General features: G+C 43.0%; 2 protein-coding genes and 1 non-coding gene across 4 annotated transcripts; 1 reads left to right on the forward strand and 2 right to left on the reverse strand.

The window, feature by feature from the left end:
• Window positions 1-6,092: 6,092 nt before the first annotated feature.
• Window positions 6,093-13,891, reverse strand: fam234b (family with sequence similarity 234 member B). The gene is made up of 13 exons (XM_054760375.1): window positions 13,660-13,891; window positions 12,532-13,038; window positions 12,337-12,450; window positions 12,100-12,267; window positions 11,837-11,952; window positions 9,822-9,972; window positions 9,590-9,731; window positions 8,343-8,537; window positions 8,194-8,272; window positions 7,954-8,121; window positions 6,665-6,785; window positions 6,352-6,563; window positions 6,093-6,235 (listed from the first exon to the last, which is right to left on the reverse strand). Exons 1-13 carry the CDS (start codon window positions 13,694-13,696, stop codon window positions 6,233-6,235), a joined length of 2,013 nt encoding a protein of 670 aa, XP_054616350.1. The 5' UTR covers window positions 13,697-13,891; the 3' UTR covers window positions 6,093-6,232.
• Window positions 13,892-14,018: 127 nt separating this feature from the next.
• LOC129171801 (U12 minor spliceosomal RNA) lies at window positions 14,019-14,172 on the reverse strand. Its single transcript, XR_008566833.1, has one exon. It is a non-coding gene; the product is annotated as a U12 minor spliceosomal RNA (small nuclear RNA).
• Window positions 14,173-14,620: 448 nt separating this feature from the next.
• poldip3 (polymerase (DNA-directed), delta interacting protein 3) lies at window positions 14,621-22,563 on the forward strand. 2 transcript variants are annotated; one of them, XR_008566756.1, is made up of 10 exons: window positions 14,621-14,708; window positions 15,389-15,489; window positions 16,766-17,187; window positions 17,295-17,339; window positions 17,460-17,537; window positions 18,540-18,758; window positions 19,026-19,103; window positions 19,192-19,321; window positions 19,441-19,572; window positions 19,723-20,839. XR_008566756.1 is itself a non-coding variant. In XM_054759631.1 (10 exons), exons 1-10 carry the CDS (start codon window positions 14,641-14,643, stop codon window positions 21,075-21,077), a joined length of 1,422 nt encoding a protein of 473 aa, XP_054615606.1. In that variant the 5' UTR covers window positions 14,621-14,640; the 3' UTR covers window positions 21,078-22,563. The 2 variants fall into 2 exon arrangements, 1 of the variants encoding a protein (XP_054615606.1); XM_054759631.1 differs by lacking the exon at window positions 19,723-20,839 and adding an exon at window positions 20,864-22,563 and having other exon boundaries at window positions 19,441-19,507.
• Window positions 22,564-22,796: the final 233 nt, after the last annotated feature.

Genomic DNA, 22,796 nt, shown 5'->3' on the forward strand with positions numbered 1-22,796 from the left:
TAAACAGCGACACCCAGCGGCGAAGAAGAAATAAGGTGGGTATCGTGTAAAAGCATTAGGGTACACCTACCACGGGGTTGTGGGCAAAAGTTAGCATAGCATGTATATGTTGCGCCACCTAATTATCTCCGAATTTACAGTAAATCATATGTCTTCATTAAAATGTCCACTTGCAGAAAAAAACAGGCTGTTAAAGTGTACATTTTTTATGCTATTTGCGGAAAATTATTATCGTTTCCTTGTTTTTGCCAAACTAGCAACCATTTTAACCATCACCACCGTAACCATAACCACTTTTTGATAGATTTCTCTTTTCTTGCCCCTTCTTCCTTGAATTTTTCTGTATGCGTCCTGCAAAATTTTGGGCACCCCTGACCTAGCATAGCAGCATTAGAACGGAACTTGAAGTACTTGTATATTCAACATGGCATCTGCCTGGTAAAATCTGCTTTGTGTATTTAAATGACATGTAATGAATAAACATGTATTGTACTGAGTAGCCAGCCCTACGCTGCGGTTACACTTCTATGGTTATCACACTTTTTGTCTTTGCCATCACTGCTACCCTTTCACAGAAGAGACATCTATACTAAAACCTTACACATAAAACATTCAAAAGTGGAAATAAAATTTGTTTTATATTTTTATATTATAAAAATAAAAAGGCAATAAAATACTTTAAAATGAATTCAGAGCTTTTTAGTTGAATATTGTCTGCCTAGTTGTTTTAGAATATTTTTTAGAGGATCGTGTTCAGTCGGCACACAGAATGACACAGACACATCAAGGTATTTTAGCCTAAACAAGGGCGTATTTATTTAAGCATCAACACACAAGATATATGATTGCAGCGAAAAAGCCTCTTACCTACGCCAACAGAGTGGAGAGCCAACACCCGTGGAAGAGTTCGCGTCAATCGGCTGGGCGTTCGATCACAACCCGCAGCAGACTCCGTCTAGGTGTTTTCGCTCTCCCCTCTTTATACCAGTCTGTTCGTGCGAGCGTGAGAACGGGGTGGCCGGCCCCGAAACTCAGGCATTCGCACGCAGAGTTACTATTTTTTAACAAGCACCTGGTAGGCAAGGTCAGCAGACATACAGTGGGAAGTGAATATTCAGAACAACATAAACCCTTTCTCACATTCGTATCAAGCACCTGGTAGGCAAGGTCAGCAGACATACAGTGGGAAGTGAATATTCAGAACAACACAAACCCTTTCTCACATTCGTATCCTGGGAAATGGATGTTCAGAACAACACAAACCCATCACCCTTTCACATTCCACTCTTGATGTTCTGAACATCATTTTCCTCAATTCATAAAATCTTCATTATTCATCATGTTCCCCTCCCAATTATTCCAATTAACCAGATCGTGTTGCACCTTCTCAAGTAAATCCGCCCGTGTGTCACAGACAAATTCACCCCACATCATATTCCCCGCAACATGAAAATTCCAAACATAAATATCCGGTCCCCCGCTTTCCACAATTACCTCAATTTTGGTAAGCCCAAAAGGGGCATCGCTTTCACACACAGCAATTCGCATACTACTACCACTGATTAAAAATTATTCTCTCAAGCTGTCTTTTAGCTCGTCTAACATACAAGCAAGTGAATACGTTACATAAGGTTAATATAATTAAGCATCCTGCCAAAATAAACAAGGGTGGCAGTATGGTTTTCCTGGCAGTTACAGACATTCCAGATAAAATATCCCACCAATGATGGGCGGAACTCTGCTGCACTAGCCTCGCTACATGTTTCACTTCATCCCCAGCTATTAATGTGGACACCCACAACCGCGTGACATTGTACCTATGTCTTTGTATCAGATCCTTCAATTCTGTGGACCGGTCCAATGCGCATTTGAACCGGTCCAGAGACACAGTCCAGGGGTGGCGCAAAACCTCCCACTGCACCGCTGACAATCTGGACTCCTGGGAGTAATTGGTGAGATAATACGTTTGATTATTCCAATGCCACAGGTGTACATCATTAAGACAGCCAACGAATGGAGCTGAAGGTAACTGTGGGTGTTGTCTCATGGTAGCTACGCATAGGTATTGTGGCCCTACCTGCCATAGCATGTCTCGTGGTGTCTCAACACTCCAATCACATAATGTTACCTGACTATCACTCAAACATAGATTAGCGTGACCCATCTGTAAAGTACATACCATCCCTTGATCAGTTTTATCACATAAATCAGTGTCATAAGTCGTATTTGTTGCGGCTTTAAACCACTCTCCACTCACATGCAGATAATGATATCCATGTATTGATATTACCGGAAGTACTTCATATCGGCATACAGTTTTCACTTGAGTTACATTGTATTGATACCAATAACCTTTGCATTGGGTGTTATTGCAAACAGTTTGTTCCGGAAATAGTTGGAGCCATAGTTTTTGACTAATATTCCAAGTATTTCTCCACTGATGATAATTCCCTGTATAAACTCCAGTTATAAACCTTTCCTTCTGAATGCGTGCATGTAACATTTGCATATTACAAGCAGTCCAATTGGCAATTTGGGTCAGATTCATTAAGGAGCGATAAGTTTCGTTAAACATAGTCAATTGCCAATTGTACTGATGCGTCCATAAATTGACATTACTCAATTGTGTACCTATCCCGTTAGGTAACCACTCCCCAACTTGGTGTAACGCCCGTGATGTATACTGTCCAGTGGTCGACAGCACTGTACGCGTGACCTCCCCGTCGATGGTGTTGGACACCCCCAACACCGTTCCAGTCCCTCCAAGCAGCGTGTCATACCACTCTCGACGTCGTCGATGACATGTTGGGAGATTTGGAAACTTGATTGTCCATGACACCACAGTCCTCTGAGTAGCTTTGGCCATTCGGACGTGAAGAGTTTGTGCCAGGCATGTGTAACAGACGTAGATGTTACAGTCACTGGTGATGTTGGCCATCAGACATGCTTGACCTGCCGGACAGCTCACGTGGTCCTGCACTCGTTCCAGGTCGTTTCTTGGGTTGTTCCCCAATAGTGGGCCACCATGACACCAAGAGCAAGGAGGCGCGTGACCAAAGAGCCGGCACCACCAGGTCCGCGGTCCCCAGCCATCTTGTCGATGTCGAGCCCTCCTTGGCACTCCAGTAAAGCGTTTCCAGTTGATCATTTACCTGCACAAAGAAGCCCAGTTGGACATAGCATCCTACACTTTCTAATCTTCCCTTAAGTAACATTTTGACACAGGTACATTGACCCATTTCTCCTGTCCTGAATACATGACACTCACGGTAGCATCATTTCCCTGTGCTATAATTTCAGCGGGTTGTGGAGGACCATCCCGCTGCTTCACCCACACTTTAGCTCCCACCTTATCTGTTGAACCAAAACCTCTAGTACTTCTAAAAGTAACAACCTCAGGTGGAGTAATCTCCTGTACTGGGGTCATATTGCATGGTTTAATTATTAACTGTGCAATTTTGTCATCCTTTTGTACAACCACGGGTTGTTCCCCCCATAATCTATAAATTACCCCAATTTCTCCTTATCTTTTATTGTTTTAGTAATCTCCTCCTGACCCCCACGGATTCTATATTGTTTCATGGAGATTAACGTTGTCGCTTCAGGTATGGGGAATGGTGCCATGTGCACTTTTCCCACCAAAACAGACTTTATTTTCCTAAGATCTCCAAACATAAACTTCCCGTGTCTTAAATGCAAAGTCATTCCTGTCAAAATGTCCATTCCCACTATCCACTCCTTTATGGGAGTGACTACAACGGTATACTTTTTAATGGGCGTTTGTCCGATTTTTGGTGGTAGTGTTATACTTTTACACTACTTGTTCCCCAATTCCCGTTAGGGGCACGATTTTTCCTTTAATTTTGTCCGGATTTCCACTAATCAACGAGGCCTCAGCCCCTGTGTCCACCAACGCTGTTACCTTTTGTACAGATTTCTTCCAATAAATTTCTAATTCGACATGAGGCCGTATATCCGTGGCGGACCAGGTAGTCTTAAGGACTTGGGCTTGGCCTTCATCCTATTCATCCTCCTCCTCAAACTTAACTCGCCTCTTCTTCCCTTTGTTTATATCTCGACAAAATCAGAGTCACCTCATCTTGTGTAAAGTCCTCCTTAATCAACCGCTGTTCCTGCACCTCAAGCACAGGCTCCATCACAGGCCGCCCGTGTTCTCCTATCACAGGCTGCCCCTGTGCGTCCACCATCTGCCTCATATCTGCTATGCCTTGCACCTGATGTCGTCGTGTAACAGGTTGCATTTTCTTAAATTGCTTTAATGATGGATAAATACTTCGAACCGGGGGCGGATCGGGGAGAGGTCCCAGCCTCTCGTCTGGGTCATCTCCCCATATGTCCCCATCCCAACCCCCGGGATCCCAATCTTCACTCATCCCGGCCACAAAGGAGCGAACTTGCTTCGCATCAACTTTACGGGATGAACGATTTCGGGCGGCACGAATCAATTGCGACAGGCACATAACGGTCTTATCCAATATGCACTGCATTCGCCTTAACTCTTTTTCCTTATCCTGCAGCTGCTTGGTCTGTTGCGCCGTCTGAGCGTTGGCCTTCGCCACCGCTAGATTACGCTCCTTCCATGCCTCTGCACAGATCCACAAACTCTCCTGTGTTCCCCTCAAGGGTGCCTCCTCGTTATATTCAACCTTGTTCAACATTCGTAACAGCACCTCCGCGCTTGCTACAGGGATATCGCCAGCCCACGGCCCAGGGCGTCCCCCGCGTTGTCGTAAGACGGCGCCTATCCCTTTCACCTCGTCAGGGGCTACCCACCCTGACAACACTTCCTCCATGGTGAGGACATCTGTATTCTTCACTTTTCTTATACAGCACAAAGCCATTCTGCATGCAGCTGAACGTGATCCTGCCGACAACGCCAAAAATGTTTTAGAATATTTTTTAGAGGATCGTGTTCAGTCGGCACACAGAATGACACAGACACATCAAGGTATTTTAGCCTAAACAAGGGCGTATTTATTTAAGCATCAACACACAAGATATATGATTGCAGCGAAAAAGCCTCTTACCTACGCCAACAGAGTGGAGAGCCAACACCCGTGGAAGAGTTCGCGTCAATCGGCTGGGCGTTCGATCACAACCCGCAGCAGACTCCGTCTAGGTGTTTTCGCTCTCCCCTCTTTATACCAGTCTGTTCGTGCGAGCGTGAGAACGGGGTGGCCGGCCCCGAAACTCAGGCATTCGCACGCAGAGTTACTATTTTTTAACAAGCACCTGGTAGGCAAGGTCAGCAGACATACAGTGGGAAGTGAATATTCAGAACAACATAAACCCTTGCTCACATTCGTATCAAGCACCTGGTAGGCAAAGTCAGCAGATATACAGTGGGAAGTGAATATTCAGAACAACACAAACCCTTTCTCACATTCGTATCAGTGAATATTCAGAACAACACAAACCCTTTCTCATATTCGTATCAAGACCATAACAAGATACAGTGGGAAGTGAACCCTTTCTCACATTCGTATCAAGCACCTGGTAGGCAAGGTCAGCAGACATACAGTGGGAAGTGAATATTCAGAACAACACAAACCCTTTCTCACATTCGTATCCTGGGAAATGGATGTTCAGAACAACACAAACCCATCACCCTTTCACACTAGTTTATTCATTTTTATTGTCACTTATTCACCAAGCCTCTGCAAAATGTGATTATTCCCAGCCAATCCAATGGTTAAGGTAAAAGAAATAATCCATACAGCAGAAATAATGTTGTTTTGTGTTTGTGATAGAGGAACTTGTGTACAATACAATGCCCTATACTTGGGTGCAGCCATGTGAGAAAAACAGCGGTTAAGAAGACATGGCATACATCAAATCAATAAATACTGTACAACAATGGATATTTACAGATGACAAATGTGACTTGACCACACTGGGCCATGGAGGAGTTCTAAGAGTGAAGTAAACAAATTTCCGCCGTCTTTCGTCGTCCTATTAAAACAAAGTGCTGCCAGCATGTCCAGGCCATCATTAAACATTCAATAACATGTTAAAACATCTTGAAATGTCACTTGAATAAATAAAAGTCTTTGTCAAATTAATATAAATAACATAACTGTTTAAAAAAACAAAAACATTTCACAGAGAAACACAAATAAGGGATGTTAAATACTGATTCATTAGACTAATGAGATGTAAACCGCTTCAGTGCAGCGCAGTCACTCGGACCTCTTGTGCTTGGGAGAGCACCTTACTAAAAAAAAAAAAAATGAATTAATGAGCGATAATACAACCTCATTATAAACTACGGAATCCATGTCGCTCCCAACTGCGATAAGAGCTCATTCTGACTGCTTATGTGTCCCTCACCTCATGCTTGAAGAACAAGCGTCTGAAGAATGTGTTGATCTCAAGCGCTGTCCCGGTCCTGCTGTCCTCCCCGAGCGTGACCGTTTGTCCTTTAGCGATGGCGGCGCGGAGGCTCATGCTCTTCACTATCCTTGCGGCGGGCTCCGAGTCGGGCGTCGGCCGTGAGGACACGCTGATGTAGGACGCGTCTTTCAGACGCCCCTCGTAACTCGCTGTGCAGAGAGGATGCAGGAGAATGCATGGGTAAAATACTTGCGTTCATTCCTCGTGCAGTACAGTATGGATTCTGACAGCAAACTACTTTGACGTGTACCTGCTGCAGCGACTATGGTGTCTGTGGTACTAGAGAGCTCCAGCAGGATTCTGGGATATGTCGGGTGCAACAGGAAGAGCTTTCTGATAACTGGCTCCGCCGCGGTAACACCGAGGGCCACCTGTGTGATCGATGTTGACAATTAAACACAATTACATCCCACACACAAAAATATGCTATAAAAGCTAGCACAGACACTGTCAGAGAGGTACTCCTTTGGTAAGCTGCTTCTAATATCAGTGTTTCCCATACATTCATTATTCAAATAGATTTGACTGTGATGAGTGAATTTCCGCAAAGTAGGATTCCTTATTTATATATGGAATATGTTCATAGTTATAGCACAGAAAGCCTGGTTACAGCCTTCTAAATACACTTTTTAACATTATTAGAGCCCTCTAGACATGAACTAACACCCCTAGTCACCTTTATATTCGTATTACCCAATGTAGTACACATAATACGAGGAAAAACTACAAAATATAGACTCACCCATGTTAGAATTTGGAGAATTCCTCATTGTTGTTCTTTTTTTACTTCCTGTTCTGTACAGTACATCCTGTGGTGGCGATTGTCTCATCAATGTAACATTACTGACACCTAGTGACCAATGTAGAATACTACATAGCATCACAATGTCTTTCAATGCGTCTTCTGAATGCCTTATACCTGTATTTGTATTTTAGTTCGTTTAGCCATTTTGATGCTTAATTTACGGACAAAATACGTAAATTTTGCTTAAATATAGTTCTTTCTTTAACTGATAATAGGCCCTATTCAAACAGGAAACAGCATGATTTATTAATATATTTTTGAAAAAGGCCAAATACTGAAAATCAAAGGATTTTTTTAACCAACTCGTGGATATGCAGAGGCATTTTTTTATATTTAAAGAAAAAAAAATCTGTTATCGGTGACAAATCGTATTATTATTCAGAATTTTATCTTTATACATTACTAATTTTGCTTCTTTTTTTTTAAACAAATAGTTCAACTTTCTTCTCGTACCTTTTATCTTACAATATTGTGACTTTATTCTCAAAATATTCTGACTTTATTATCATAGTATTAATAACTTTTACCATCCTAATTTTCCTAAAATTGCAATTTATTTTCTCATAATATTAGGAAAATTATATCTTTCAGTCTTTAATATTTCAACTTTATGCAATTTTTTTCTCCTCATATTATGATTTTACTCTCCTAATATGTCATCTGTATTCTCGTAAAAATTCAACCCCCCGCCCCCTTTAATTGCCTTGAAAGGCTTGTTCTGTCGGCACACTCACAGTTTCCTTGGTGACATTCTTCTGTGCTCCGATTGGCTCGCTGGCCCAGAAGACAAAAGCTGAAAGGCCAGTCGACGTGGAGACTGCTGCCGCTTCCAAAACAAGATGAGGGCACACAAACTGCGCCGTCCAGAGAGGGCGCCCGTTTGCACCGTCGATAACCAGCGCCTTAGCGAACAGAGAAGATGACGCAGAGTAGACCACAAAGATGCATGAGAGAGCAGATTGGCTTTGCATTACCGTCATGGTTCCATTTGCTGAGTGCTGAATGAAAACATCAAGGATTCCGTCGTCATTAAAGTGTCCCGGTGTTGGTTGGCTGCGACAGATTTTTACAGAAGACATCTTTAGCGTCAGAGTGTAAATGTGTCAATGGGACAGCTCAGTACCTGTGGATGGGGGCGGAGTTAAAGGTCCACTGTTTTCGTACATCCCTCTGTCTGAGCATGGAGATTTTGCTGGAGCCGTGCACCAACACCCAGTCGCTCTTGCTGGAGTTCAGGTTAGAAACCGTGTCCAGGTTGTTGTAGCGGGTGCCGAAACCGGCCACAAGGGGGAGCAAGAAGTCCACACGCTCAGATCCCCTACAATAGACACAGCAACACACTACTGTAGCATGAAATATTATAATATAATGGAGCATTATTATGTTTCTAAAGGCGGAACTGTTGATACAGCTCTTGTATTGGACCCCTTCGTTAACTCATTCAATACCAAAGACGTATTTATACGTTATTATGAACTCGAACGCCCCATCCCAAAGGTGTATTTATCTTTTACATTTCTTTGCGCGAGAGGCAAAAAGAGGTGGTGACGCAATTGCATACGATTGGATGTCACTTTTAGTGCACGTTTAAGCCACAAAAACGGCCACAAGGTGGCAGAAGTGCATTTGATAACAGCTCGGCATGTGCATTTGAGTGGGAAAATCATACACTAGGGCAAGGAGGGCGTGGAAGGGCGTGGAAGAACGTGGAGGAGTGTAGCGTGCAGAAGGTTACGCGTTGTAGGGAAATTTTAACGCATGCACACGCGTGCACACACATAGTTTAGTTCCAAATGGGAAAATTGTAAATAGCTAAATGTTATATTTGTAAATAAATCGTTATTTTGATGTAAAACACCCCTTTTTGTGTTGTTTATGTTTATGTAGTATGGTATAGTTGTTTAGATATTTAAGCTGTCACAAAGGCCAAAAAATTGTGTCAAAGTGAAAGTTATGCTTGAAATGTATCTTTTTACACAAAGCTGTTTTTCTCCCTCTTTTAGTTGGGAACTGATATTTTCCTGAAATGTACCTATGTTCTACTGCTGAGTACTAAAGAATGGAAAAAGGTAGAAAGAAACTTTTTTTCCTGATGAAAGACGGGAGTCTAATCTTTCTTTTGGTAGGTTCCACAGAACACAATATTCCGTGTGCCTTGAAGGATCAGTCAAAATCGTCTAATATGGCCGATACTGAAGGAGTTGTCTTTTGAAAAATGTCTGGGATTGAATGAGTTAAGTTAATTCTTACCCCGATATACTGATGGAATCTTCAAAACTACACATCGTTTAGACTGATGAAATGTGCATAAATCAGTTTATTCCCATATCAGACTGCACATTACTTGTCTTAATGCACGGTGTGGCCTACCTGAAAATGTGGATGAAAGAAGAGGAATTAGTTTTCTTGAGTCCCTCCCACCCTGGATCCTTGCGTCTAAGCGTCTGAGCCATCGGTAACCTGCTGGTTGCACGCATGTAGAGATCCCGCAGCGAGATGGCCACAACATTACCTGAGGAAACACGCACAGTGCTGCTGTTCAACAAGTGAAATTCATAGTCAGGAGCAGCTTGAACATCTCCAGCTGGGATTGCGTCTTTACCGAGGCCGAACAGGATATACGCTGCGCTTTGTTGTGTCTCATGCAGAAGTGGTCCGATCAGTTTTCCTTGTCCGGTGAGGTTAAATGACACGGACTGTCCGAGTCTCGCGCCGGTCAGCCCCGAGATTAGAGTCAGGGAGAGATCCAGAGCCTGGAGGTGAATACACAAGTATGCAGTCCGTGAACGCCAAGCAGCCTGGAGGCATGATCTGTTCACTTTCATCTGAAGGAGCGCAATTACTCATGCACTGGCATTTAGCTGTTATTGCACTTCTAAAATGGTTTGTGTCCGTTATTCCATTTGATTAGTTACGATTATGCTCAAACATGCAAACAACCTCCGCATGCTTATCACCTGATTCAAATAACATCGGGTGTCTGGGCATGCGAGTCTGCCCGTCATCGTCTCTGTCCCTCACAGGAGGAGGAAATCACCGCTCCCCTATTTTTACATTTCAGCATGACATTTTCTCTTGAAGCCATGTCTTCAGGTTGTGTTGACTTGACTCCTTGCACGCAAGTTTTTATTAAACTCTACCTGTCATTATTTTCAAAGAACTTGTCTCATCTCTCGTCTGTTTTGGAGCCGGCAGCAGATTTTGCCTTGACAGCGTTACTGTGATGCACAGTAGCTTGTCGTTACAATTTTGTACAGAGAATAATAAGACACAGCAGCAGAGATTGATGACTCTTTGCATTGTGCGACTCTCGCAATCATGAGTGGCACAGTAGCTGGTCAGACTTAGGCTTGCGTAAGGAAGTCACGTACAGTATTTGTTTTGCAGCTATCAGCTTAGCAAATAGGGAATTACACCGTGCAAAGGAAGAGGAGGCCACTAACCCAAACACCCACGCAAACACCCACCTCACCCGTGGTGCGAGCAACAATAACAAGAGAAAGTCATCACATACTGTATGGAACACACTGTGCAACCTTATCGACTGCACCACACCGACCTCAAAACAAACGCCTACGCACGAACATACACGCAAAGTTACATCCTGGTATCCCTGGGTAACCTGCTGTACACCTTCCCAACACGCTGCACAATATTTAGCGAGTAATCACACCCCTGTAGATACTCTTTTTCTTCCAAAACTAGCGACAAATCTAGTGATTTTTTTCTGGTGTTATCGGACACTTTTGGAGATTGACAAACGTATCGCTCGTCAACGAGCAGCTGGACCTGCGATCGGCCCAGAACGTTTTTTTTTTGCTTCCTCCTTGCATGGTTAAAATGCTCCAAAACTCCATTTCTGCAGGAAAATTGCACTGCGCCATGCAGTATGTCTCACACACACAGCAGTACTGTGCAAAAGTCTTAGGCAACCACTTGTTTGACTGGTTTAATGACACTTCACAAGAAATTACAGCAATCCCTCGTTCATCACGATTAACTGGTTCCAGACCTCACCGTGACAAGTGAATTTCCGCAAAGTAGGATTCCTAATTTTGCATTTAGAGCACAGAAACCCTGTTTACGACCTTCTAAATCCGTTTTTTAAACATTATTAGAGCCCTCTAGACATAGAATAACACCCCTAGAGTCACCTTTACACTCGTATTACCCTATATAGTAGACATAATACGAGGAAATAAGCCATTTAAAACATCAATAAGACTCGTGTGTGTTGCTGTAAAAGTCTTCCGGTGCTAGTGGGGCTGAGTGGGAGGCGGACAGCAAGTGAGTTGAGTGTTTTTCTTCGGGATTACAGTGCCTGTTGTGAGCTCATTCAAACCTGCAACATTACAGTAACATCACTGACACCTAGTGACCAGTGTAGAATACCACCACAGCATCTTTGAATGCCTCTTCTGAATGCCTTATATTGTATTTTAGTTGACTCAGCCATTTTTATGCTTGAAAATGCTTAATTTAGGCCGGGAAATGCAAAGCGCAGAGCGGCGAGGGATTATTACAAATATAATAACTGTGGGTGAAGAGTTTGGCACAGTGTTGTACAGCCCGTAAGCACGTGTCTTCGTGTAAGAAGGGAAATGGAAAACAGTGCACCTCATCTGCAGGCAGGGTGGCTATGAGCAGGTCTGGGAGTGAGTCTCCCTGGAGGTCTGGGAGTAATACCGCCTGGGATTCGATGTTCTTCAGCAGGGCAGACCACAGGTTCTTCCCTGTGAAGGGAAAGAAAACTTCTCTAAGCCATTTTTCGTACAAAAGTATGGAACAAATGCCGTACAGGAAGGGAAAAAAGAAGAATGTGGAGTTCCTTCATTACAATTCCAACAGCTCATGGTAAGACTGGCGTGTTTTTTCTTAACCTGTGGTGCCATTTACAGCCATGATGATGGACTTCCCAATGAGGAGACACACAGGTGACGGCTGAGCGCTGAGCCGGAGGCCGCACTGGATGTACATGACCGACTCCCATGTGATTTTCCTCCACAGCACCTGGCCAGTGGCACCGGACAGGACCACGGCGCTGTGAACTGGTATGACGACACCTCGGGTCATTAATGAGAAGGACACGGGTCAAAACGTATCAGGATTCAGCCTACTTTTGTTTCCTTGAGTGAGATGCGTGTCATTGGTCCACTCTGTGACACTGAGTAGCACATCATCCACTGAGTCACCATCCACATCCCACAATGCCAGGGCAGGTGGAGTCACACCTGGATGAAAACATGACTCTAGACCAATATAGCAGCTCTTCAGCTCATGCAATAGTAACACACACTTAAGTATTTTCTTACCTGCTGCATCTCCCAGTGCTCTCTCCCACTGTGGCCTCTTTACCAGCGCTCCCTTCTGACAAGGAATCAGAAAAGCACAAAGCAGCACCAGCATCATGGCGCACACCAGAGGCACCAGGAAAAAGGAAGCCCGCATGGCATTCTTCCTCCTCCTCCTCTTCACTTCCTCATCCGTGCCATGTACCCTCAGTCCAGATCCTCCTGGTTGCCCTCTGTCGTCCCTCGATGGGCTCCAGTACTGCCCGCCTTTCACGTCGCCTCTGTCGTGTTGGGATTTGCTGGAGGGCCGCTCTCTCCATTCGTCCTCGTCCTCCTGCGCCTCATCTTCGGCCGCCACGAGTCGCCCGGTGCGCCCTCCCCTCAGCTTCGTGGAGCCGCCGCCGAGGCGGGTGTCCCGGCCCAGACCGTTACGAGGGTAATTGAGGACGAGGTCGTCCTCTTCGCTTTCGTCCTCGCTGTCGGCTTGGGTGAGCGGGTCATACTCCCCCAGCTCAGAGCTTTTCTTCCCTGCACACACACACATGCTGCTGGTGAGGAGGCCAAGAAGGCGCATGCCATATTTTGAGTTACTGTGAGTGTTCTGTCCTCTCCACGTCTCCCCACACATTTTCACAAGTCACAGTTTCAAAATGTTACATTTTGTAATCTTTTAAAATGTGCTTCTATATTCAAAATTCTTCAAGAAACTCTTAACTTTGTAAATAAATACTCCTCAAGCTAATGTTTACATAAGTCAATCACACCGATTGCTTGATTCCCAATTAGCACTGATAGGTCTGTCAGAGATGCTATATTTAAAATGATGCTCACTCGGGTGATCGTATTGTGCTAGTGGGGGTGGGGGGTGCATTAGCTAGCAGCCTGCTAGCAGGCAGCAGACAGGCTTACAATTAGACAAATTAGCGAGCGTTTCCACGCATATAAAATGCACGTTTCTACGTATTTAATATGTAGCATCCTTTCAGATAACATGCTAACACATCCACTGTGCGCATCTACGAACGATTCATCATGAAGGCTTGATAAGCACGTAAGAATGTGAGATGCTACAGTTTCATCACATTGTCTTTCAATGCCATTGCCCCTATCTCTTTTTTTCACAGTGGATATTTTTGCGTCGAATTTTACCTGGTAGTTTGAGGGCGCGGGACAAGGCTGCTGCCATTTCTCTTGTAAACGACTCAGCGAGACAGCGGTGATGTGCTTGTTCTAGTCGGGTACCGACCCTGCTTGACTCTGTGTATGGCCTGGTGCATTATGGGAGTTGTTGTTTGTTACGTACATGCGTCTGCTGCCCATTCTCCCGCAGGGGTTTTGAGTAGACTAGGGATGCTACTGCCCTCTGCTGGTGAGATATAGAGCCCCCACGTGGATAATTAAGCGCACTAGTTTGTTGCAATGTTCTTTTAGCCTTTTTCACCGCTTATTCACTCATTTTGCTGCACGTAGCAAGTTACTAAATATTACTTTTGACAGTTTAAGGGGCCAGGGAAGATCCTATTCCTGCGAAGCATCTCGCAAAGTAGGCGAGTCACTTCAGCGGGCGGACCTATCCCCTTTCAAAAATTCTTCTCGCATTTTGTACGAGGACACGGGCGTCACCCCGAGTCGTTATTTTCCTTACTCATCAGTTTAAGGCATACTGACTGGAGCGTCGAGAGCGTATATGGCAACCGCGAGTGCACCTTCTCAGTCAGAGGTGTAAAATGTGACAATCACGGCACACTGCAACAAAATATTGTGGAAGGATGTCTATTCAACAAAATAGCGTTTAATGTCCCAAACTACTTTATAAATTATGTTTTATCGCCATGTGATTAGTTAAGTGAATAAATCGTGCCTTACGAAAGTATGCGCAAAGGCTCATGGGTAGCAGGTCACCGAAACGATTCAAGAACAACGGATTTTACTTTGCTTATGTATTAACCTTGTATATTTTCAGCACAGTTTCACTGTATTTTTGAGGTAACTATTAAACACTTGTCAACCAAGAACCATTTTTTCCCATACCAAATTACCAGAACGTCTTAATAGGTCGCATTATTTGGACCAACAGGGCGTCCGTAGTGTGGTCAAACACGCATGCGCAGTGAGGGAGAAACGGAGAAAATGGAAGACGTCTCTTTGGATGAAGTAATACGGCAACGCGGAATTAACGTTAAGGTGCCTGCTAAACGGTAATACGATTGCTACATTACTATACAAGTTATTGTTCGACAGTTGTAGACATACATGTTGTAATAACGTATTAACTGAATAATGAGGCGATGTTGGGAGCTTGCTGGTGAATGGGAGCAAATGTTGGCTATTTGGATCCTGCAGCGCCAACTTATTAGCATTAGCTTAATGTTAGGCCTTCACAATCGTATGTGTTATTCAGTTCCGAATAAAATTCGTTTACTCTTCCAGTAAAACTCGATATACTTTGGAAGTTGCAACTATTTTAATTACGGCAAATATAGCACGTCGTTTGGAAGTGTTAACCGGTAGGTTGCACGTTTTGTCGTGCCTTTTACTGGCTAATTTTAGCAGCTAGCTCTCGCAGAACTTCGCCTGGTTGTCTGTGCGCAGTCGGGGCTGGCGTTGAATGAAATGATGCAGCAATTTGCTTAAAATATTACCAAAGTAGATTACACTATGAGATGAATTCGAGAACGTCGACAATGAAGTTTGTATAGTTAGCTGGCACATAACTGGCTAACTTTGTATTAACTCATATGTTCATACTGCTAGAATTTTAACACCACTGCCGACATTTTTTAGATTTAACCGTCTGTATGCAATTGTTGTATTTTGGATATTACTTGGTTTACTTATTTCTTTGGTTCCCTGTGTAACTCTTCTGACTTAAACTCAGAACCATGTTTGGACGGGGTGCAGGAGGAATTGGCAAGACTTTCGATGCCCGTCAAAGAATTGGCAATAACGATGCCCGACAGAGACTTGGTGGAGGAACAGGTACGAATGTCAGTCGGTGTATCCATACGCCATTTTCATGATCTGCGACGTTTGTATAGTGAAGCATATGTGATTACATGCACACATTCATCTGATTACTGCCATTGTACTTTGCATGTTTTTACGTATCTTAGTAACTCGGTCGTCCCTCCGGGTCGCTAGGGGGCGATAAGGTTCCTTTCAGCTTGTTTAGCTGTGGCTTTGTCAACGAGAAACCTGGCTGCCGCATTGTTGTTGGTAGTTAACTGGTGCAAGCCAAATGGGTAACTTTACAGGGACTACTAAAAAACTACTACTAAAAGGGACTACTACTAAAAATGTAAAGATCTATTATTCCCTATATAGCAGAGATGTAGAAAGTGTGGCCCACAGTTGTTTTTAATGGCCCTCGGCAAAACCCAGCAAAAATGGAAGAAAAGAGCAGTAATTTTACGAGAATAAGGTCAAAGAATTAGGAGTATAAAATTATCAAATTAAGACAGAAAGCTGGTTATATGAGGAAAAAAGTAGTTATTTTACAACCATAAACCCATAATATTATGGGTGGGGGGGACTATTTTAGAAGCATAAATTTGAAATTTAGAAGGTTATTTTTTAAAAGATTCAAACTCATAAATGAATGTGCAATTAGGTTGGGGGAAAACAGTTCTAATATTATGAGGATAAAGTATGAATTCATATTATGAGGAAAAAAGATTCATGAGAATAATGTTGAAATATTTGTGAGCCAAAAAGTGTCATGTAAGGAGAAAGACTTCATATTTCCAATATGCTTTGTCACCTACAACACACAGCTTCAGATGGAGGCTGTTTTTCATTTTAAATATATTCAACTTCTTAGCATATCTACATTGGTTGGTTTGCAAAATATCAAGTATCAAAGTGGCCCCTCCATTCTCAGGTTTCTCAGAATGCTACCCTTGGTGGGGAAAAATTTGGGCTTCCCTGCCAAATAGTAATAGTTGTCCTGTGTGTGTTTACATGTTGTGCTGTCATTTTTGTCTTTTGTACTGTGATTGTAGTTATTGTTCTGTCTAGTGAACCCTCCTGTTCATTTCACTGGGTCACAAGCTCACGCAAGTTCAATTTTGGTTATGCTTGCCCAATTAAAGAGCTGCCTTCATTTAAAGAAGCTAAAGTGCTTCTCATCTCCCCACGGTGCGTGGGCCACATTTACACTAAACGGTGATGTCAAGTAGGGGCTGCGAGCTTGAGACCTCTGCTTTACACAGCACTGTGTGATGTTCTGCATTGTGACTTTACTGTCTTCTGTCAGGTTTTCCAGTGAAAGATGCCAGAGAAATGCTGGCTCAGAAAGACGCTCGCTTTAAAATCCGCGGCAGGGGAGGCGCAGGAGGGGTCCAGGACGCTCGTCAGATGATCAACTCGCGTAAACAAGGCCAGAGCGTGTTTACGGTCCCTTTACAGATGACTCAAAAGACAGCAGTGACCCAGCAACTCCAGAGCCACACACTTGTGCCGCAGATCAAGATCCAAGCTAACAACAACTTTGCAGGTGTGAACGCAAGGCTGTTTGCGTCAAACATCCATGGACTGAGCGGGAGAGATGGCGCAGTGAGCCATCTTAACAACAGAGTGACAGACGCTCGTGATAGGCTGAGCCTGAAGAGGAGCATTAGTGGGACGCAAGCCCAGGCATCAGCTATGTTGCCTCTTAAAATAACCAAGACCATCCAGGTGAGAAGAAAACACACTGGACAGCAATTTCATGTAAATATTATTTTTTTTTAAATAATCATGTTAAATGAAAGAACTAAAAATAAGTGTCCAACTTTTTTTTGCAGCAAAATCCTGGTGGAGTTCTTGGTAGAATGCGTGTCCCCTCACAGGTTGATTTTCTTTTGTACAATGTTTTTTTTTTTTTTTTTTTTTTTTAAGTATTTATTGAGGCAATTTTCCATATTTTATCAGTGGAGTGTCTTTCAAAAGCTTTATTTTGTCTCCCACAGCCTGTCTCAAATGATCAGGATTGCACCCCTAGTAAACAACTCAAATTGACTACTTCTAACAATATGCTCCAATCACGGGTAAGAGTTGCAGAGCTAGGTCAAAGTTAGGACTCACCTTGTCATGAGGTGTGTGAATGTGAAAATGTGTGAATGTTTTTACATGCACTCTACAGTTTCCCTCGTTTATCGCAATTAATTGGTTCCAGACCAGGTCGTGCTAAGTCATTTTCCGTGAAGTAGGAGTCCTTTTTAAAAAAAAAAAAAAAAAAGTGAATATTTTTGTAGTTAGAGCATAGAAAACCTGTTTACAACCTTCTAAATGTTTTTTTTAACATTAGATTCTAGACTCTAATATAGGACACCATCCATTTTCTATACCGCTTCTCCTCTTTAGGGTCGCGGGGGCATGCTGGAGCCTATCCCAGCTGACTTCGGGCGACAGGCGGGGTACACCCTGGACTGGTCGCCAGCCAATCACAGGGCACATATAGACAAACAACCATTCACACTCACATTCCTACCTATGGACAATTTAGAGTCGCCAATTAACCTCACATAACAGAAAATAATCGAATAAGACTTGTGCTTGTGGTGTTTCTGTAAATGTGTTCCGGTGCTAGGGGAGATGAGTGAGGGGCGGGTAGGAAGTGACGTCGGGGGTTCAGAGTTATTATTAGTTATTGTTCCTGTTGAGATCATTCAAACCTGCAATAAAAGCCTGTTGCTGTCACTGAACATTACAGTAACATGACTGACAGCCAGTGACCAATGTAGAACACTACACATCATCACGGTGTCTTTGAATGCCTTTTCTGAATCGCTTATATTTGCATTTGTTTATTTTGCCATTTTTGTGCTTAAATTCTTAATTTGCTTAAGTATGAATAATTTTGGCTAATAATAAGCCTTATTCAACCACAAAATGTCATGATTTATTTGTGAATATATGTTTGAAAAACTGATAAGTTAAATCTGCAAAATTTGAAGTGGCAAGGGTTTACTGTATCTTGAAACAGACACATGTGTATTCACATTACATCTCACACACATTTAAACTTGGTTTCCATGCTTGTTTCACAGGATGGTACAGCAGTTTCCCCATTTTCCATGTCAGGCCCGATAACCAAGGTGGTTAAAAATGATGCCTACTCAGCCCCTCGCCCTCCCGTCCCAGTTGCTCCCACCCGGCCCACCACTGGCGCAGCCGCCCCTCGGCCCTCCGCCGGAGCCTTGAGGCCCGTTTCTCGGGCTCTCCAGCAAAGCTCAGCCGAGCCCAGCGCGGCACCTGCAGCCCCTCAGGTAAACACCCCTGTTCCTGCATCACAGGCGGGCAAAAGCCAGACGATTCTTTGATTACTTTTCAAAGATGGCGTGTAGGGATGTTCATTACTTTGGCTGATATTGACATAAAAGTGAGATCAGTATCAGATTTTTTTGTCGATAAAGATATCACGAACGTATACGATATTGTACATGTTCTACTGCTATTTTTATAATTGGCAAATAAGCCTTACCAGCTCGGTTTGTTTCTGGCAGCCGTTTAAATTGCACATTGTATATTTCTAGCCTGTTTTCAGTCCTTTGGAGGGAACAAAAATAACCGTGAATAACTTGCATCCCCGTGTGACTGAGGAAGACATTGTGGTGAGTAGCGCACACTAACCCTTGTGTTTGATATTCGGGTGGTGTTCTCAGCACTGTTGTACATCTGGTGACTCATTTGTCGTCTCAGGAGCTGTTCTGTGTGTGCGGTGCCTTGAAGCGAGCACGCCTGGTGAAGGTAGGCGTCGCTGAAGTGGTGTTTGTCCGCAAAGAGGATGCTGTGAGCGCATACAGGAAGTATAACAACCGCTGCTTGGACGGTGAGTGTTGGTAGCAAGCATGTGGTTTTGTTAAGGATAACCCGTTTTGGTGGGGTGGGGGGGTGGGGCCCTGAGACGACTGTTCCATTGTTGCTTTTGTGTGTCTTGTCCACACACAGGTCAGCCCATGAAGTGTAACCTTCATATTCAGGGAAATGTCATCACTTCTGATCAGCCCATTCTCTTGTAAGTAAGCGAAATTACCTTTATTCTTTAGTTTGCAAATATTACTCACAGCAGTGGTCACCAACCTTTTTGAAACCAAGATCCCACCTTTTTGCTAACGGGGGGGGGGGGCATGAAAGGTATGCCCACAGCGTCAATAAAAATGATACGCACATGCATCACTGTCAATTATGCAAATGAGATGATGACGGTATGTCGGCAATCCTACGTGACACAGCGCATACGGTTTTTGTGATCAGCTTGAACGGCGTTTATCGGCCGATGCCGATCATGTGTTTTTTATGGAAATTGGCTGATCGATCGGGGCATCCCTACTTTTTAGATCTGTTATTTTTTTAATTTTGCTTTAACTCAAAGTTGGATTTGACAAACTGTACCTGTAGATTGGGACTAATCAAATATCATGACATCGCTACCATTGACACAACATAAAAATATAGCGGCAGCTCAGAAGTACAAACTGTGGCTCCAAACCTTGATCTTCAACAATGATGAAGGGCTGGTCATCCGGCGCCATTTTTGCCCTCGGATTGTCTCTGGCAAACTTTTTTTTTTTTTTTTTTTTTTTTTGCACTTTTCAAACACCGTGGCGATAGGAACAAGCCCCAAGTCCCGGGCGTCGTAGCGATGCTAGCGTTTCTGGTGGCTGTTCAGGTTCGATGTGTTTGTGGGATGTTTGCATAGCATTTGGGAAAATGGCTTCCTCTGAAACACGATCAACACCATGTTTGTTCAAAAGTGAGCTCGAGGGAAGTTATGACACAAGAAAGGAGCGCTTGATTTGCTCACACTAACCCACCTACAGCACAGGATGCGTAACCTTACCTCATTGGCGCTTTTTAAAAAAATATATAATTTTATTGGTTATCCAGCTTTTGTTTTTTTTTTTTTTTTTGTAATCCGATTTTTCTGATTGTCATAATTCCTGAAATCGGTCTGATAATGGCATTAATAGATATATTGTGTGTGTGTATGGATGTATATGTGTATATATGTATATGTATATGTGTATATATACATATGTATGTATATGTGTGTGTGTGTGTGTATATATATATAATTTATTTTTTTAATAATTTTTTTTTTTTTACACTAATAGGCCATATTCAACCACAAAACAGGATTTATTAATATATTTTATATTATTATTTTAAACTGTGAGAGTGAAGCCACGAAATTCGAACTGCACAATAGTGAGGGATTACTGTAGTTGGATCTTGAAGGTATTTCTTTCAAAACAATGGCTTCAGTGTTTTTTTCTTTGTATTTTTTTTTTAAATGACCACTGACTTGCCCTGGCACAGGTGTTGTAATTGTAAGGAAATGTGACATGAAAAGTTCTGCTTTGTGCTTCAGGCGGCTCAGTGACACCCCAGGTGCAGGCAGCGGGGCAAAGAAGGATGGCCTTCCTCCCTCCTTGTCCCGTTCCGCCAGTCAGCGAACGTCTCAGCCAACTCCTGAGGTCGACCCCCAGACCATCCTTAAAGCTCTATTCAAGTCCACGGCGCAGTCCACCTCCACCACCGAGCCCGCCAGCTCACAGGCCACCGCCTTCCGCATCAAAATCTAAGTTGTCTTGTACCAGTCAGTTGTGCTTCAGCGTATTACTGCATCCTCCCTGATTTTCATCTCGCCAGTGCTCGCGCCACGCGCTCATTGGAAACTGATTTTACATATTCAACATTTATACTCTGAGAGTGAAATTACGTGGATATGCAATATCCTGTTTTGGTTGTCGTGCTGTCACTCATTGAATGTTAGTTTGCAAAATGGACCAGTAGAAACAAACTAAAATGTTTTGTTTTTCTGCAAGCCACCTAATTTGGTTGTGTTCAGTGTTTTTAATACGATAGATTGGCAACACGGGTGTGTTTATGCTGTCTGTAACTCATTAAAGGGATTTGGAGGTGTGGAGGTCATAGGTAAATACACAATAATGCTACAAGAAATGTAGGATTTGCATTTCTAGGAGTCTTTCAACAGGGATGAATGAAATCACCAGACGGATGGTCTGAATCCTAAATTTACTGTTTATGTAAACCAGTTACCAGACAGTCATGATGTTATTTTAATTGTTGATTGTGTGGCATTCATTATCTTGATAGTGACTGGCTTGAATTAGTTCTCTCCTTTGTCATATATTACTCAACTTCTGTTTTATACTGTAAATTACTTTTTGTTCCTTTGATTTGTCAGAACACACTAGAGAGGTCAGATGTGCCCTTCAAATGTCATCATTAAAATTTAGCTTTGTAGAAGTTGTCCAAGGCTTATTTTTCTCCGGAAATGATATAAAACCGGCTGGTGAAAACGGTAACAGCTCTGATTAAAAAAGGAGCGTTATGAGTGTGCATGCCCGGTGTAAGAAATGGTAGGGCTGTCGAATGATTACATTTTTCAATCAAAATTAATCATGATGAATCACAATTTGTAACTGTGAAATATGCTCATTTTTACTTTAATTTATGAACAGAAATAATGAGAGGACATGAAATGTATCTATTAACACCTTCAAATGAACTAAACATTTTAATCAAGCTGGAAGATAACACACGTTTGGAAGTCTGTTCGCCTAACACTTGTCTCTTTAATAGAACGTTTGAATCTCACATTCACCCTGTTATGAGCAATGTGGGGTTGCCTTCAAAGACACCACGTAATTTAAGCAAAGGTCACGTTTTGAGTAAGTATTTTCTGGGATTTCCAAGCATGCGTAATTGTAATTCCACAGGGAGACTTACTGTACGTTACTGAGTGATGAGAATGTGCACTTACTGTTTTTCTTCGTCTTTCTGTTTTTTTTGTTTAACTCCACGTGTAGATAGAATAAAATTGTAATGTTCGGAATGTCCTTGAATGCACCTCGCCGTAGTCTAGTGACAACGAGAAAGTGTCGCTCGGAGGCTAGGCGGACTTGAGACGCATTTGTGAGCTGGACATACATATTTGGTGTTGGAATTGCACTACTGTTGATGTGTTCAGGTCAGAATAAAGTTATAAAAGAGCGTCAGACTATGGACTATGGGGACGTTACATTGTGCGTCCGTTGTCTGCTGTCATAACAGAAAGGCGCGGCTTGCCATGATGAGCAATGAATGAAATAAATTAGTTAAGTCTCTATTTTTGACAGCCCAAATAAATACAAAAAAGTATATGGCCATGTGCCTACTACACATACAAAAAGGAAACATGTAAGAAAATATTGGAGTTTCCCCTTTGAAGCAACAACAGCTTGTACACTTATGGGGAATACCCTAGTACTTCATCCATGAATTTGATGGGCTTCCTT

The sequence above is a fragment of the Dunckerocampus dactyliophorus genome, chromosome 18, assembly GCF_027744805.1.
Source record: "Dunckerocampus dactyliophorus isolate RoL2022-P2 chromosome 18, RoL_Ddac_1.1, whole genome shotgun sequence".
NCBI lineage: Eukaryota > Metazoa > Chordata > Actinopteri > Syngnathiformes > Syngnathidae > Dunckerocampus > Dunckerocampus dactyliophorus.

Excerpts from the sequence above, each read along its gene's own strand:
- poldip3 (XM_054759631.1), top strand. The coding sequence starts at position 14,641 with ATGGAAGACGTCTCTTTGGATGAAGTAATACGGCAACGCGGAATTAAC. Across the intron at positions 15,490-16,765 it reads GAGACTTGGTGGAGGAACAG|GTTTTCCAGTGAAAGATGCC; the intron begins GTACGAATGTCA and ends GTCTTCTGTCAG. Across the intron at positions 19,104-19,191 it reads TGACTGAGGAAGACATTGTG|GAGCTGTTCTGTGTGTGCGG; the intron begins GTGAGTAGCGCA and ends TTGTCGTCTCAG.
- fam234b (XM_054760375.1), bottom strand. The coding sequence starts at position 13,696 with ATGGCAGCAGCCTTGTCCCGCGCCCTCAAACTACCAG. Across the intron at positions 13,039-13,659 it reads CCGCGCCCTCAAACTACCAG|GGAAGAAAAGCTCTGAGCTG; the intron begins GTAAAATTCGAC and ends GTGTGTGTGCAG. Across the intron at positions 9,732-9,821 it reads GTATATCCTGTTCGGCCTCG|GTAATGTTGTGGCCATCTCG; the intron begins GTAAAGACGCAA and ends GTGTTTCCTCAG.